General features: G+C 45.8%; 1 protein-coding gene across 1 annotated transcript in view; it reads left to right on the forward strand.

The window, feature by feature from the left end:
- Positions 1-476: 476 nt before the first annotated feature.
- clpb (ClpB family mitochondrial disaggregase) overlaps positions 477-16,521 on the forward strand; it is a 45,058-nt gene continuing 29,013 nt past the window's right edge. The window contains exons 1-5 of the mRNA XM_080542664.1: positions 477-1,061; positions 1,626-1,677; positions 4,243-4,329; positions 12,683-12,786; positions 15,072-15,200. Coding sequence (XP_080398790.1) covers positions 629-1,061; positions 1,626-1,677; positions 4,243-4,329; positions 12,683-12,786; positions 15,072-15,200 — 805 coding nt within the window. The 5' untranslated portion in view covers positions 477-628. The remainder of the gene's footprint in view (positions 1,062-1,625; positions 1,678-4,242; positions 4,330-12,682; positions 12,787-15,071; positions 15,201-16,521) is intronic.

The raw sequence follows: 16,521 nt of genomic DNA on the forward strand, positions 1-16,521 counted from the left end.
GTTGTATTCCATTATTGATGTCCGTTAGTGCTTTTGTTGTATTGTTTGTGTTACATGCATGTGTTTAATGCTTATTGTGCTTTGTTTTTAACATGTTTTATCTTTCAGCCCCCCTCCCCTTTCCCCTTATTGCAGGCCGGCATTGTAAATAAGAATGTTGTTCTTAATTGTCTCGCCTGGTAAAATAAAGGTGCAATAAAATAAATAAAACTATTTAAAAATGTCCGACTGACATTATAAAATGGACATTTCCATGCTGAGGTTGATGTCAACGTTCTTGTTTAGCATGCTGCATGCCTGGGCATAATCCAAATATCATCTTGGAGAGAGGAGGAACACAAATGGGTCGGAAGCTGAGGAAGCGCTGGCTCAGCGGTCACGGCCACGAGAACTACACTTCCCATGAGTCACCGCGCGTTCCAGTGACATCCATGCTGCGGTTGTTTTCGTCCTGTCCGCTGCTCACTACTCTGGTGCCTAGTTACGTACTTTTGTCATACCGAGGGAATAACGGTGTGTCGGTGGGATTCAGCGGTCTACGCTTGAAGGAGAACTCATTACTCATATTACTCTGTTATTGGGCCTATTGACGCGCCACGGTTTGGGTGATTTCAGTGAGTTTGTCGCCATGTTATCGTCACTACCGTCACGGATGCTCATGCGAAGGTCGCGCAGCCTGTCTCCCTGCCGTGTCCTGCAGACCAGCACCGCCACCGGGAGTATCCGGAACCCCATCGTGTCCACATCCCGGGTGGCCAGAAAGGGAATCTTGAGCGAGGAGAAAGCGAAAGCCCCTGGTGTTGTGAGCCCGCCGGTGGTGCAGTACCATCACCTCGCCCCCAGGTGGCTTTCTAACCTAGAGGGCCGCCGCGGCTCCTGGGCCGCACTGGCCACCAGGGGGCGCAACACTAACCAATACTGGGAGGAGAGCAGCAGGGGAAGGACCGCCGGGGGAGATGGCACTGGCAGCAGTGGACGCAGCCGGTATGGAGTGGCCACTGCTGGGGTACTGTCAGCTGCAGCAGTGGCCTTCTGCCTCAAGAAAGACACTGATTCTAAAGGTAGCCTTCTCCTGTGTGTGGGGGTGTGCGTGTGTGCGTGTGTGTGTGTGTGTGTGGGGGGGGGGGGGGGGGGAGAACATTCCATAATGAACATGGCTACACGGTGTGTGTGTGTTTGTGATGAACATTGCCACTACAGGTGTGATTGGAGCCTCTGTACACTTGTCAATGGTGTGTGTGTGGGTGAGAGAGAGAGAGAGAGAGAGAGAGAGAGAGAGAGAGAGAGAGAGAGAGAGAGAGAGAGAGAGAGAGAGAGAGAGAGAGAGAGAGAGAGAGAGAGAGAGAGAGAGAGAGAGAGAGAGAGAGAGAATTTACTGCAGCTAGCCCCGAAGTTATATTCACTCGGTTGTTGTGAACATTCCATAATGAACATGGCTACACAGACACTGATTCTAAAGGTAGCCTTCTCCTGTGTGTGGGGATGTGGGTGTGGGTGAGAGAACATTCCATAATGAACAGGGCTACACAGTGTGTGTGTTGGTGATGAACATTGCCACTGCAGGTGTGATTGGAGCCTCTCTACACTTGTCAATGGTGTTGACTCTTTGTTTTTCCTCATCCTAGGTGATGCACTTCTTGAGGCATCGAGGACCAATAACTCTACAGATGTGGCCAGGTATTAACATAACACATGCACATCCTCAAACAAACACACACACACACACACACACACAAATCCCTGTTCACGTGTTGCACATAAGTCATCCTTGGGAAAGGAAATCAGAATCAGGATCAGAATGACTTTATTCGCCAAGTAGGTTTTCACATACAAGGAATTTGCTGTAGTAGTTGGTGCAAACAGGCAACATAAGAATAAGAAGAAGAAGAAGAATTAAAAAGCAAGTAGTGCAAAAAAACGTCAAGGAGCATAGATATAAAACAAAGTAAGATATACATATGAATGAATGAATATTTACAATATATAGTGTCTATGGGGGGCGGGGTAAGAGTCAGTGTCAGTGGGGGTCCCGGGCCTTGTTGATGAGGCTGACTGCAGATGGGAAGAAGCTGTTTTTGTGGCGAGAGGTTTTGGACCTGATGGACCGCAGCCTCCTGCCAAAGGGGAGTGTTTCAACCAGATTGTTTGTCACTGCCATTCCAGTATGTTTAGATACAAGGCTGGATCAGGTGTGTTGCTGTTGGGACCACGCTAGAGAAGGCCTTTGGCCCCTAGTCATTGTTTCAGTTTTGTTTTGTTTGTTTTCTGTTTTGTCTGTCCGATCATTCCCCTGTAAAGCGTCCTTGGGCTTTTTGAAAGGCACTATATTAATAAAGTCATTATTATTAGAGCCACACACTCAAAACCGAGGCAGGCTGAAAAACACACAATCCTCTTGTCTGAGCAGTTTTTTTAAAAAAGTGTATGTTATTATTATCAGACTGGAGTACTCCGTTTCCTCCACTAGATGGGGGTAGAGGTCTGTGTGTGCCCCAGTGTGCCAAGAGAGGAGAGGCTGAGGACAGGAGATAATAGCAGCTAATATCAGAGACGCCCCGCACAACCTTCGCTCTCCATTTCTGTTCTCTCTCAAACACACAGGTTCAGGCTGAGCTCAAACTCAAACATACATCCTTCTGGTTTCCTAGAGCCCCCCCCCCCCAAAACCCAGTCACCCACAACCAGAACAGGAGGGCAAAGGGGTTGTGTGTGGATGGGAAGGGGGGGTGGGGGGGTGACAGACGGGCTCAGTATAGGGAGCAGAACCTGGGAGGCTGGGTGCTACCATCTGTCTGGATGTAGAAGAAGAAGAAAAAAATAATCCACATTGCTGACTGTGAAACATCATATCCCATATCGTTCTAAAAACGGGAATCCGCCCCACACACACACACACCTGCCCTGTTATTGTTGAAGCAGTGTCTCATCTGGTCCTCTCTCTCACATTACACACTTACTCCTGGAGGATGTGCAGGGTTAGTAGCCTGTGTGTGTGTGTGTGTGTGTGTGTGTGTGTGTGTGTGTGTGTGTGTGTGTGTGTGTGTGTGTGTGTGGGGGTGTGTGTGTGTGTGTGTGTGTGTGTGTGTGTGTGTGTGTGTGTGTGTGTGTGTGTGTGTGTGTGTGTGTGTGTGTGTGTGTGTGTGTGTGTGTGTGTGTGTGTGTGTGGTGTGTGGGTGGGTGTGTGTGTGTGTGTGTGTGTGTGTGTGGTGTGGTGGGTGGGAGGGTGTAGGTTACCTGTCTCTCTGTAGCAGATGGTGCAGGTGACACTACAGCTGCAGAAACCCAGTCACAGATGTGTTAAGTGCTTTAATTTAGTTTGGGGTAGGGGGGTGGAGGGGGGCGGAGGCTCCAGCTAGCCAGGGGAGGCAAGGAAGGGGTTAGTGCAAAGCGGAGATGTTGACAGTAAACACAGACACCGTCCACCAACGGAACAAAAGTGCGGGGGGGGGGGGGGCACAGAGGCACAGATCAGTAACATACACACCCCTTTCCCCTCTCATAGAAAGAGCCTGATGTCTCACCCCCCCCCCCCCCCCCCCCCCATGATGTTCAAATTGTAGACTAGAAGTACTTGGGCACTGTATTTGACTCCCAATTGAAATGTGATGTAACTGATTCTCTTGTTAAACGGGTCCCAACAAAGAATCCCATTTACTAGGAAAGATCAACTCTCAACTTTGGTGTGTCCCAAATCCATTTTGTGTACTGTTTACTTGTCTTATATCGAGAGCCTATTCACTTTTTTCTTTTGTATGTTGGTTTAACGGTTTGTCTGTGAAAAGAGAGAAACAGCTTGAATAGTGTAGTCAAAAGTCTGCTCCAAAACGATTGGAGTCCGGCAGAGTGACTTCAACTCTCTGGGAGAAAGGGTCCAGAAGGCCAGAGGACTTTTTAAATTAATTTGTTTTATTTAAAACATTCTGAGTGGGGCAGTCCCACTTATATTTTTCCTTTTATTAACAGATACAGTAGAGATTTAGACAGGAAGGATGGGTGAGAGAGAGAGGAGGGATGACATGCAGGATATGTCCGTGGCCGGGATCCCTAATTTCATCACCTCGAGGATGACAAAAAGCTATCATATGGTGTCGCAAATAGGTCTAAAACTATATTCAAAGAGGTCTAAAAAAGGTCTAAACAGGTCTTATTTGACTTGTTGAAACTTGTAGTTAACCATAATAACTGTTACAGAGCGTGCTGAGAGGACATCCTAACCAATTCCTGTTCACCGTTTTTCCTCAGGTTGCTGAGCGAAGGCGTCGAGCCTAACCACCGCCACCGACTGGGCTGGACCCCTCTTATGGTGGCCGCGATGAACCGCCAACACAGGTCAGAGACTGTGTGTGTGTGTGTGTGTGTGTGTGTGTGTGTGTGTGTGTGTAGTCTAGTTATCAGGATTCCCCATAAGCTGTTGCTACTCTAACTGGGGTCCACATAAACCATGATTACAGTACAGAACAGTTCTAGATACGTTCTAGACAAAGAGTAACACAAGGCGTGTGTGTGAGGGCCCTCTCTGTGTTGAACCCTGTTCCAAGGTGCTAAAGTAGGTCTTCTGAAGTACAAAGTGCTTCATACTGACAGACCGCCTTTTCTCCTATCCAACCGCTCTACCCCACAAATTAAATCACCCCCCCCTCTACACACAGAGCAGAGAGAGGGGCTGAGTCTGGTTGTTGAAGTGAAGGCGGAGAGAGCAGGGGTAAATCCAATTTGGAGCTGGAGAGCCAGTGGGCCATGTCCCTCTAGGGTCCCCCGCAAAAGGTATAGGCACAGGCTCACTGGACCAACATACAGTGTAACACACACACACACACACACACACACACACACACACACAGTCTGTCCCCACCAGTTTACATTAGGGGTGCAACCTCAGCAAATATGTTCAAAACCCGTCTTTTTAATATTGCCTTTAAATTACTAAATAATTAAATGATGATTATATAATGATTGGAGCACTTTGAGCTGCAACATTTGCAGGAAAAGCTCTATACAAATAAAATGTATTATTATTATTATTATTATTATTATTATTATTATTAACCTTGACTAATAATACAGTGCAAACGTACACCCTGCATGAACGATAGGACCCCCTTTCTTTGAACCCCCATCTCTTCTCCTCTGGGGATTACTGTCAGTGAGTGATAGTCTCCTACTGGAAAAAAGATTGATATCATCATGTTGGCCCTTCACTACTACAGTAAGTTAGTCCCCCCCCCTCCCCCCTCCCCCAAGCCCACCCTCAGGAACGTTGTGTGTGGTGTGCAGTGTGTTGACGTATGACTCCTGTTTTTCCACGTAGCGTGTGTGATGCACGTTGCACGGTGATGTATGTGTTAGGTGTCATACGGATGTCTCTTGTGTCCTATGTGTACGACTGGTGTGATGCACTGTTTTTGTCTGTGTGTTGTGTTAAGTGTTTTTGTTATGATTGTGTGTGTGTGTGTGTGTGTGTGTGTGTGTGTGTTATGAGTGCGATAACTCAGTGTGGGTATGACACTCGTCTGTGGTTCATCCTGTCCTGTAAACCCCCAGTGATCTCTAACTGCTGTAGGGAAGACAGAGCACAGGCACACACACATCACTCTGTCTCTCTCTCTCTCTCTCTCTCTCTCTCTCTCTCTCTCTCTCTCTCTCTCTCTCTCTCTCTCTCTCTCTCTCTCTCTCTCTCTCTCTCTCTCTCTCTCCCCTCCTCTCTCCCCCCCCCCCCCCCTGTCTCACACACAAACAAACACACACACTGTATACAAATCAGGCACAGATCGGGTTTAGTACACTGCTACCGTTCGTATTCCTCCTCTTGTTGTTTTCCTGGCTGAATGGAGGATATCAGGTTTGCCTCCAGTAAAGACTCAGCTCATGGGATGGTCCTAGTCAAGTTCCAAGTCGATTGTTACATCCTATTATACAAGTATATAAGAGAGTCCTATTATACAAGTATATAAGAGAGTCCCATTATACAAGTATATAAGAGAGTCCCATTATACAAGTATATAAGAGAGTCCCATTATACAAGTATATAAGAGAGTCCCATTATACAAGTATATAAGAGAGTCCCATTATACAAGTATATAAGAGAGTCCCATTATACAAGTATATAAGAGAGTCCCATTATACAAGTATATAAGAGAGTCCCATTATACAAGTATATAAGAGAGTCCCATTATACAAGTATATAAGAGAGTCCCATTATACAAGTATATAAGAGAGGCCCATTATACAAGTATATAAGAGAGTCCCATTATACAAGTATATAAGAGAGTCCCATTATACAGGTATATAAGAGAGTCCCATTATACAAGTATATAAGAGAGTCCCATTATACAAGTATATAAGAGAGGCAAATACTTAGGCTTCAGTTCCTCGACACTGCAGCAACAAGAGAAATAAAGTGGCGGTAGTTATAAGAGACAATAGTTATAAGAGACAATAGTTATAAGAGACAATAGTTATAAGAGACAATAGTTATAAGAGACAATACTTATAAGAGACAATAGTTATAAGAGACAATACTTATAAGAGACAATAGTTATGAGAGACAATACTTATAAGAGACAATAGTTATAAGAGACAATAGTTATAAGAGACAATAGTTATGAGAGACAATACTTATAAGAGACAATAGTTATGAGAGACAATACTTATAAGAGACAATAGTTATGAGAGACAATAGTTATAAGAGACAATAGTTATGAGAGACAATAGTTATGAGAGACAATAGTTATAAGAGACAATAGTTATAAGAGACAATAGTTATAAGAGACAATAGTTATAAGAGACAATACTTATAAGAGACAATACTTATAAGAGACAATAGTTATAAGAGACAATAGTTATGAGAGACAATACTTATAAGAGACAATACTTATAAGAGACAATAGTTATAAGAGACAATAGTTATAAGAGACAATAGTTATGAGAGACAATAGTTATAAGAGACAATAGTTATAAGAGACAATAGTTATAAGAGACAATAGTTATAAGAGACAATACTTATAAGAGACAATAGTTATAAGAGACAATAGTTATAAGAGACAATAGTTATGAGAGACAATACTTATAAGAGACAATAGTTATGAGAGACAATACTTATAAGAGACAATAGTTATGAGAGACAATAGTTATGAGAGACAATAGTTATGAGAGACAATAGTTATGAGAGACAATAGTTATAAGAGACAATAGTTATAAGAGACAATAGTTATAAGAGACAATAGTTATAAGAGACAATAGTTATGAGAGACAATACTTATAAGAGACAATAGTTATGAGAGACAATACTTATAAGAGACAATAGTTATGAGAGACAATAGTTATGAGAGACAATAGTTATGAGAGACAATAGTTATAAGAGACAATACTTATAAGAGACAATAGTTATGAGAGACAATACTTATAAGAGACAATAGTTATAAGAGACAATAGTTATAAGAGACAATAGTTATGAGAGACAATAGTTATAAGAGACAATACTTATAAGAGACAATAGTTATGAGAGACAATACTTATAAGAGACAATAGTTATAAGAGACAATAGTTATAAGAGACAATACTTATAAGAGACAATAGTTATAAGAGACAATACTTATAAGAGACAATAGTTATGAGAGACAATACTTATAAGAGACAATAGTTATAAGAGACAATAGTTATGAGAGACAATAGTTATGAGAGACAATAGTTATAAGAGACAATAAAGACAATAAGAGACAAGTGAGACAATTGTTGTAAGAGACACATAAGACAAGAAACAAACGAGCAACACAAGTAGCGAAAATAATAATACAAATAATAGAATAGCATGTGTATTGCACTTGGTGGCAGTGGGTGTAAGAGGTAGTGTTGAGTAAAGTGACTGTGCTTAAGGGTAGGTAGTGGGGATGTCCCGATACCGTTTTTTTGCCACTGATAGCGATCACCGATAATCTATGAGCAATATCTGCCGTTATTACTGCCGATACCAATCAAATAATAACCTTAAACACTAATAGGCGGAAAATGAGTGTAGAAGAGACATTTAACATTTAGAGCATCCGATAAAGCGAGGCCTAGGCCGAAATGTTTTAAGAGTCTTCTTCAAAAAATCTCCACAAACCTTTTGATAGGCTGGCCGAGTTGTGTCTGTACATTCTGCAGTCTAGAATATGCCAGGGCAGAAGGCTTGAACTGGCCCACGACGCGTCTCCCTGTAGCTAAGACATCACTTATGCTGCGCTGTGACAGCACTACATCGTGGACAGCCAGCCGAAGCGTGTGGGCCATACATGCCAGACGTGGCATTGATTTGAGCATGTTTGGGGCATTATCTCTGAGTATGACATGCTTTTCAAACTCGCCCATGCTCCGCTACGTGATGCAACTTCAAGTGCCTTATTGAATTGGATGTGTTGAAGGATTTTACCTTAGCCTCCCCCCACAAGGTATTTTATCCTTGCACAGATTGCAGATAGTATCTGTCTCATACACTTAAAAGTACTTCCACACTGTTATGTTTGTATTTCTATTCTAAACTAGGCGTAGGTTTAAGCCTTCTTTTTATTTATTTGCTTCAACAGGTAATTCGCGTATCTGCGACTACTGCGCATGCTCAACTCTCCCGGTGCATACTGGGAACTGGAGTCCTAATGTTATAAACACATAACGCCACACACACCGCCGACATATTTTAGTTTAACAAGCATGCGAGAGTGGCTCGTTTAGGTGAATGAGCAAGCGACAACGAATTGCCTCACGTTGGTTCGCGTCATCGATCGGTTGTGATCGGCGACTAGAAAGCATTATCGGATTTCCCCGATCTCATTTATTTACTGAATATCATCCGATTCTGATCGCTGGCCGATCGATCGGGCCATCCCTAGTAGGTAGTCCATATACATGGGTTGTGCTTGGGGATAATTAGTAATTTGTCCTCAGTAGGCTTGTTTATAAGCGTTGTTGTTGGTTAGCTTCTGAGTTTTGGCCCTGAGGCTACAGAAGAGGCTTCGTCTTTTTCTCTCTTTTTTTTATTAATATTTTTCTTTTTAATGACAGATATAGTAGAGATTATGACAGGAAGGATGGGTGAGAGAGAGAGAGAAGGGATGACATGCAGGATATGTCCGCGGCTGGAATCGAACCGGGATCCCTGCGGTACATGGTCAGCGCTTAACCCACTACACCACCTAAGCGCCCCCAAGGCTTCGTCTTTTGGACAGCTGCAGTCCGAACAGACTGTGGTCGGGGTGGCTGGGGTCTTTAATGATCCTCCGGACTTTGCTGACACAGCGTTTGTTGTATGTCCTGGATGGAGTGAAGCTCAGGACCAGGGTTTATCTCCCCCTTCTCTCACCTAACATCTCATCATGTGAGCTGAGTGAGGATCGGAGCAGACGTCATTTTACCGGAGCATGGAGCAGGTATTCAAAACACCGGAGTGTCGGCCTTCTCTCTCCCTTCAAATTCGCTCCTAATACCGTTTACATTACGAGCTCAGGGCATGGTCCGGCCAGTATATTTCGCAGGTCTTCAAAAAAAGATCCTGCACGGAACCATGTTTAGTCATTGACATGATAAAGCCACACCAGGCCTTCCAAGCCGGTGTCACTGTCACTTTCACGACCGTGCAAATGTTTTTCTCATTACTTAAAATAAACAGATAAGGTCAATACTTTCCGAGATTAGATGTCAACGTTTGTTAAATGGGTTAAAACATTGTTGGAAACAAAGAAAACGAATGGAGTGAATTTAGAGCAACCGTCGTTGTTTCTGGGAGCGTTTTTGGAGCGCAGGGGCCCGATGGGGGGGGGGGGGGGGGGGGTGGAACGAGGGAGCCCAAGCACGGCCTTGCGAGCAGAGGAGCGGCATCTTTTTTACCGCTCGACTCTACTCACACGCACTGCTCCTCGCCCTGGGACTCCTGACCCATACTGGTGTCACTGTGTAGTTCACCCTGTCCCAAACCCAGGGGTCGGGGGCTCAGCTGTGTCTGGGTCGCTTTGTGAGAATTAGGGGCGGGGGGTTGACGGTGGTGTGTGTTTGCTTAGCTTTGATGTGGTCCAAATCAGGGAGGGGCAGGGCAGCCCCCCCTGTTTACACTCTTAACACCCCAATCCCCCGTCTCCATCTCTCTTTCTCTCTTTCCGCCCGTCCCTCCCCGCATTCACGTGCACAATGAGCGCTCGGCCGAGCGCGACGCCTGTTGACCGTTCCGACTGGCCGAGTGAGCTGCTCTTTGGGAAAAAGGGGGAACGGTTCGGGGCGACGAGGGGATGAGTGGCTCGTTGGGAAAAGAGAGATGGGAAGAATGGTTTGAACTCCAGAGGGGGAGAGCTGTGGAGTGGGATTAGGGGCTTTAGGGTGGGAAATGGGACGGGATTATGGGAACGACGGGGGGATAGAGGTGCTAGAAGAGAGACACTTCCCTGACAGATCTGGGAACGTCGTGGGTTATTCCTAGGAGAAGCTCAGATGGCCCTGTACCACCTCTGGACCCAGTATGAAACCCACTGATTTAGCAGGCACATGCCAGTGCCCACAGAGGTAGTGGTGGTCTGGTGGGGTAGTGGTGGTCTGGTCTAGTGGATAGCGAGTTGGACTGGTGATCGGAAAGGTTGCGAGTTCAAATCCCGCCTGAAACCACACCACCACTAGTGTGCCCTTGAGTAAGGCCCTCAGCCCTCAGTTACTCCAGGGGGAATGTCCCTGTAATCTGTAATTGTAAATCGCCTCGGATTAAAAGCGTCTGCTAAATGGCAAGTTCAGAAACCCATTTCCAGGACCCTAATCTCCCCTCTCTCTCTAAAACTCTAGACACCAACCCCATACCGGAGAGTACGACAGGGTAGATAGGGTTATTGGACAGCTGGACTGCCTCCCCTCCTTCTCTCCTGTCCAGCTCACTGACCCCCAGGTGGGGGGGGGGGGGGGGCAATGTCTGGCCAGGTGGGGCAGGTCTGGTGTCTGTCAGACCAGGTGAAACGGAAGTGTCTGTTTCCTGCGCCCCCAGGGCTGTTTAGTAAAGAGAGGGGGGAGGGGGGGGGGGGCAGAGATAGAGAAACAAGAAGAAGTTTATTCAGTCCGTGTTATTCAGATGGTGTTGACGCTTGGGGAGTCTGATGTTTTGTCGGTGTGGCGACTTGACCGTTTCATGTGAAGTGTTGCATCTCTCTCTCTGTACTCCAATAAACAGCCAGTTTATCAGTCCTTTATTAGTAAAACTATGAACTGGTTATAGCCCTAAGTTTAACGGTCCCACGACCGCCTTTCTAATCGAATCCTCGTCCTTTCATCGGAACTCCCTCTTTCAACTCCTCGTCCCCTCTCCCTCTATTCTTCCTCTCTTTATCCATCCGTGTTTACCTTTCTGATACTGTTAACCCTTTTCAGGGCCGACTCTCCTCTTTACACACCCCTGCTCACCCTCGTGTGACTCTGTGTGAGAGTGTGCGATGGTGGCGGCGGAGGAGATGTGTTTGTAGAAGTGCTTGCAGGGGTGAGAGCCCTCTTTGGGTCACTGCCCCCCCCCCCCCAGTGCCAAACTGATACAGTAACAAAAGGAGGTCCCCCCCTCCAACCCTACCACCCTCTCCGTCTCACACGGTCAGACACAAAGACTAACCCCCCCCCCCCCACATATCCTCTCCACAGGAACAGCGCACAGAGATAACTTATATATCAGTCTACACCGAGTCCCCTACACTCCCAGAGGCAGTTTTCAATGTTCATGTGGTGTCAAGATGAGCCATTCTTCCCAAAAATTACAAAATCTGGACAAATCACATCCCAGGTTTATACGTTGCAAAAATGTCCACCTCTGCCCTATGGAAACGCCTAGATCGTTGACGATCTGTTATTGTGTATGTCTCAATGTCAAAGCCACGGCTCACGGCGGGGGTGAGGGGGGTTGGAGGAGGAGGTGTGTATGTGGGGCCGTAGACGTAGAGACGGTACCTGGAATGTTCCAGCGGGTCACGGTGAACGGTTTTTGCCAAGGGACTCGTGTTTGCTCTGACGTGGTGCGTTCCAGTGAAGGAGTACAGACATACATACTCACACACACACAGAGCCCCCCCCACAGTGCCGGAACCCCCCCCCAAATACAGGGTTCCCGCAAAGTCTAAAATCAAGCAATCCAATCTATAAGGCCTAAAAAGGTCCCAAATTTCAGTTATTCTGTCTAAAAATGAGGTGCTAGGTGTGAAAAATTAGATCCTGCAAGGAATCAGTCCGACCACATCTATTTACGCGGAAATTAATCAAGCTGGAACCCAAAAAATGCCAATTCGCTTCCTTTTTTGTCTGTATGGCAGTGAAATCCCTAATTTCATCATCTCGAGGATGACAAAAAGCTATCATATGGTGCCGCGAATAGGTCTAAAATGTTATCCAAAAAGGTCTTAAATTTGACTTGTTGAAACTTGTAGGAACCCTGCAAATACTTCTCCTATACCATCAATGCATATATATGTACATGCTATATCACACACACACACACACACACACACACACACACACATACAGAGTGCGTTGAAGCATAGGATACCCAGGGAGAGGAGGGAGGGAGATGGTCATCAGTCACTATGGAAACTACTGGGCTGATCTTCCCCCTGGTGGCCCAAATGGTGATGTGATGTGTGTGTGCGTGTGTGTGTGTGTGTGTGTGTGTGTGTGTGTGTGCGTTCGTGTGTGTGTGTTCCAGCGTGGTGAAGGTCTTGTTGGAGTCCGGTGCCGACCCGAACGCAGGAGACGAGTTCAACAACGTTTACGATACGTCCCGAGAAAAAGGCATCCACTCTCTGGAAGGTAAGGCATCCACTCTCTGTAGGGTAAGACATCCACTCTCTGGAGGGTACAGCATCCACTCTCTGTAGGGTACAGCATCCACTCTCTGGAGGGTAAGACATCCACTCTCTGTAGGGTACAGCATCCACTCTCTGGAGGGTAAGGCATCCACTCTGTAGGGTAAGGCATCCACTCTCTGTAGGGTACAGCATCCACTCTCTGGAGGGTAAGACATCCACTCTCTGTAGGGTAAGGCATCCACTCTCTGTAGGGTACAGCATCCACTCTCTAGAGGGTACAGCATCCACTCTCTGTAGGGTAAGGCATCCACTCTCTGTAGGGTAAGGCATCCACTCTCTGTAGGGTAAGGCATCCACTCTCTGTAGGGTAAGGCATCCACTCTCTGTAGGGTAAGACATCCACTCTCTGTAGGGTAAGACATCCACTCTCTGTAGGGTAAGACATCCACTCTCTGTAGGGTAAGGCCTCCACTCTCTGTAGGGTAAGACATCCACTCTCTGTAGGGTACAGCATCCACTCTCTGTAGGGTACAGCATCCACTCTCTGTAGGGTAAGGCCTCCACTCTCTGTAGGGTAAGGCATCCACTCTCTGTAGGGTAAGACATCCACTCTCTGTAGGGTAAGGCATCCACTCTCTGTAGGGTAAGGCATCCACTCTCTGTAGGGTAAGACATCCACTCTCTGTAGGGTAAGACATCCACTCTCTGTAGGGTAAGACATCCACTCTCTGTAGGGTAAGGCCTCCACTCTCTGTAGGGTAAGACATCCACTCTCTGTAGGGTACAGCATCCACTCTCTGGAGGGTACAGCATCCACTCTCTGTAGGGTACAGCATCCACTCTCTGGAGGGTAAGACATCCACTCTCTGTAGGGTACAGCATCCACTCTCTGGAGGGTAAGACATCCACTCTCTGTAGGGTAAGGCATCCACTCTCTGTAGGGTAAGGCATCCACTCTCTGTAGGGTACAGCATCCACTCTCTGTAGGGTACAGCATCCACTTTCTGGAGGGTAAGGCATCCACTCTCTGTAGGGTGTGTTTACTGTTTGGTCACGGCAGGTCAGGTGGTCATTCATCAGTATGTCATCGTTTCCCTCGACCATCCCCAGAACCTAATGTTCCTTGTTCTGGTCATTACTACACACATGTGTATTACAGAAAGACGCCGAAACACACAATATTACGTGATACAACGAGCGTGTATTTGCTCATTATTACACAGATGAATTCTATCTGTAGACACAAGCATTTATGAGCCCACCCCACCCATATTTGCATATATGTAATAGTTTCATTTGTTCCCCATTATGAATTTTATTTATTCATTTATTTATTCTCCATCATGGCTTTTATTTGTTTCCCCCTACAATAACACACACACACACACACACCATATTTTGGGTCCATAGACATATTTATATGGGATATGTATATTGCAGACATTTATATAGCTGTCAGTTTTTAGTCCGTGCGGGCCGGCGTTGCGTGGGGAAGCATTTCCCAGACGCACGCTGATGGATGGGCTAGGCGGGCCTGTGTGACGCTTTATTGGGTTAGCTATGATTATCCCTCTCAGACATCCATACACACCACAGAAAGAAGGAGAGATGGGAGGAAGAGAGGGCGGGGGGGAGGGGGGAGACAGAGAAAGGGCAACGGTTGGGAAAGGAAGATATGGAGTGGAAGCGAGAGGAGGAATCAGTAGAAGTTCTCGGGGAAAAAGACGGAGGGAAGACGAGAGGGAACGAAGGAGAGGGAAGACGAGAGGGGAGAGGAAGGCAGAGAGAAAAGGAGGGATGACAACAGGGTGGAATTCTAACTCGCAACTCGCCTGGGAAATGTGTGTGTGTGTGTGCGCGCGTGTACAAGAAATAACACAACTCTAAAAGAGACTAACATTATTACCCTGTACATGATCTAGTGTTATTGCACATGCATAATCATTGGTTTATGTGTTTTTAAGAAATTTCATGTTCTCCCTTTTATGCGGAAATTCTTTTTATTTTCCAAACTCTGCTGAGCATGATCAAAATACAATCCTGTCTTTCATTCATCTCTCTTCTTTCATCACCCCCCCTCTCTCTCGTTCTCTCTCTCTGTCTCTCTCCCTCTCTCTGTCTCTCTGTCTCTCTGACTCTCTGTCTCTCTCTGTCTCTCTCTCTCTCTCTCTCTCTCTCTCTCTCTCTGTCTCTCTCTGTCTCTCTCTCTCTCTCTGACTCTCTGTCTCTCCCTGTCTCTATATGTCTCTCTCTCTCTCTCTCTCTCTCTCTCTCTCTCTCTCTCAGTATTAGTATCCAGGGAAGATGAGTTCAGTAGCAGGCTCAGTAGCAGGGCTGGTTTCCGTGGTTGTACGGCGCTGCACTACGCAACGCTGGCCGACGACCCTCGTACCGTCGCCATGTTGCTGGAGGCAGGTGAGTCCCACCGCCCCGCCGCCTCAAACCCACTGACACCCTTCAACCTGTTTTATTCTATAAGACTTTCTTGACAATTTCTTCGAATTGTTATTTAGTCACCGTTCTATATCACTAAACGGCTGCTCCCCCCACCAGTAACACAAAGCACTATTTGAAAATTAGAATCGTATTATTGTTTTGCCTTGCACCTGTCGTTGACTCAGCTCCTCTATACACCCCCTGAGGGCAGAACCCCCTCTCTCTCTGCTGCCTCTCCTTTCTCCTCCCCCTCTCTCAAGATGAGCAGCTCTTAAACAAGCCAGCCCTAATTGAACTTTGACCCCCCTTACACAGATTCTGCCCTCGAGGGTTGTGTGTGTGTGTGTGTGTGTGTGTGTGTGTGTGGGTGTGTGTGTGTGTGTGTGTGTGTGTGTGTGCGTGTGCATTGTGCATATGTCTGATGTGATTTATATTTAGGAGTAGGAGTATTTGATTAGGGCTGGGGGTGTTCTTAAGTATGTATTGAAGGGTACAAATTAGAGTTGGTTACTAGGATATCCCCACATTTGGATACTTGTTTTTCCTCCATAATCACACCTTGATAGATAGAATGCACTTGGAGGCGCACAGAATCATGTGTTAGTCGTTACGTTGCAGGTACAGACTGTTACAGACATTGTTACAACTCTTTAACCTGTTTGCTTGTTGCTTTGGGATGCTTAAAACCTTATCCTTAAACCTTAGAATCGTATTCTTTAGCCTTACATATCTGAGAACCCCAGGCCAATCAAACAAACATGTTTGTGTGCGTACAGATTGTTGTGTTCCTTTTAATGATTAAGTTACAGGAATACTGTCCTTATGCTTATGATGGATTATGTTATGTATGCCATTGATAGTGCCAACAGTATGCCTTGTTATTCCCATGCGTTAGGGGGCGCTCTAGGCACCCGTTTAGTGTAACTGATAACATGGTTCTGATGCTAGTAAAGCGTTAAGAGTTCAAATGGATATCAATGTCTCGACATACGTTCTTGTGTGGCTCTCTTACTAACCAGTGTATCTATTATATTATATAGCCAACATAATATAAATTGGCGACGAAGGTATTGTTTATGAATTCAACTCTAACCGTGAGGAGAAAGTTGTGCTGGGAGTGAATTATAGATAGCGAAAATCCCCATGCTAACCTGCAAAGTGGCACTTGGCTAGCTCGTCAAGTTCAAGTTCAGAGTTGGAGTTCAGAATTTCTCCGAAATGAATTGCCACGCTACCGCTTCTGTTCACGTATGTTCACGCCAATTCTTCCAAGTAAAACATATTCAGCCATTCCGTATAA

The sequence above is a fragment of the Nansenia antarctica genome (genome assembly GCF_963989245.1).
Source record: "Nansenia antarctica genome assembly, chromosome: 12".
NCBI classification, from domain to species: domain Eukaryota; kingdom Metazoa; phylum Chordata; class Actinopteri; order Argentiniformes; family Microstomatidae; genus Nansenia; species Nansenia antarctica.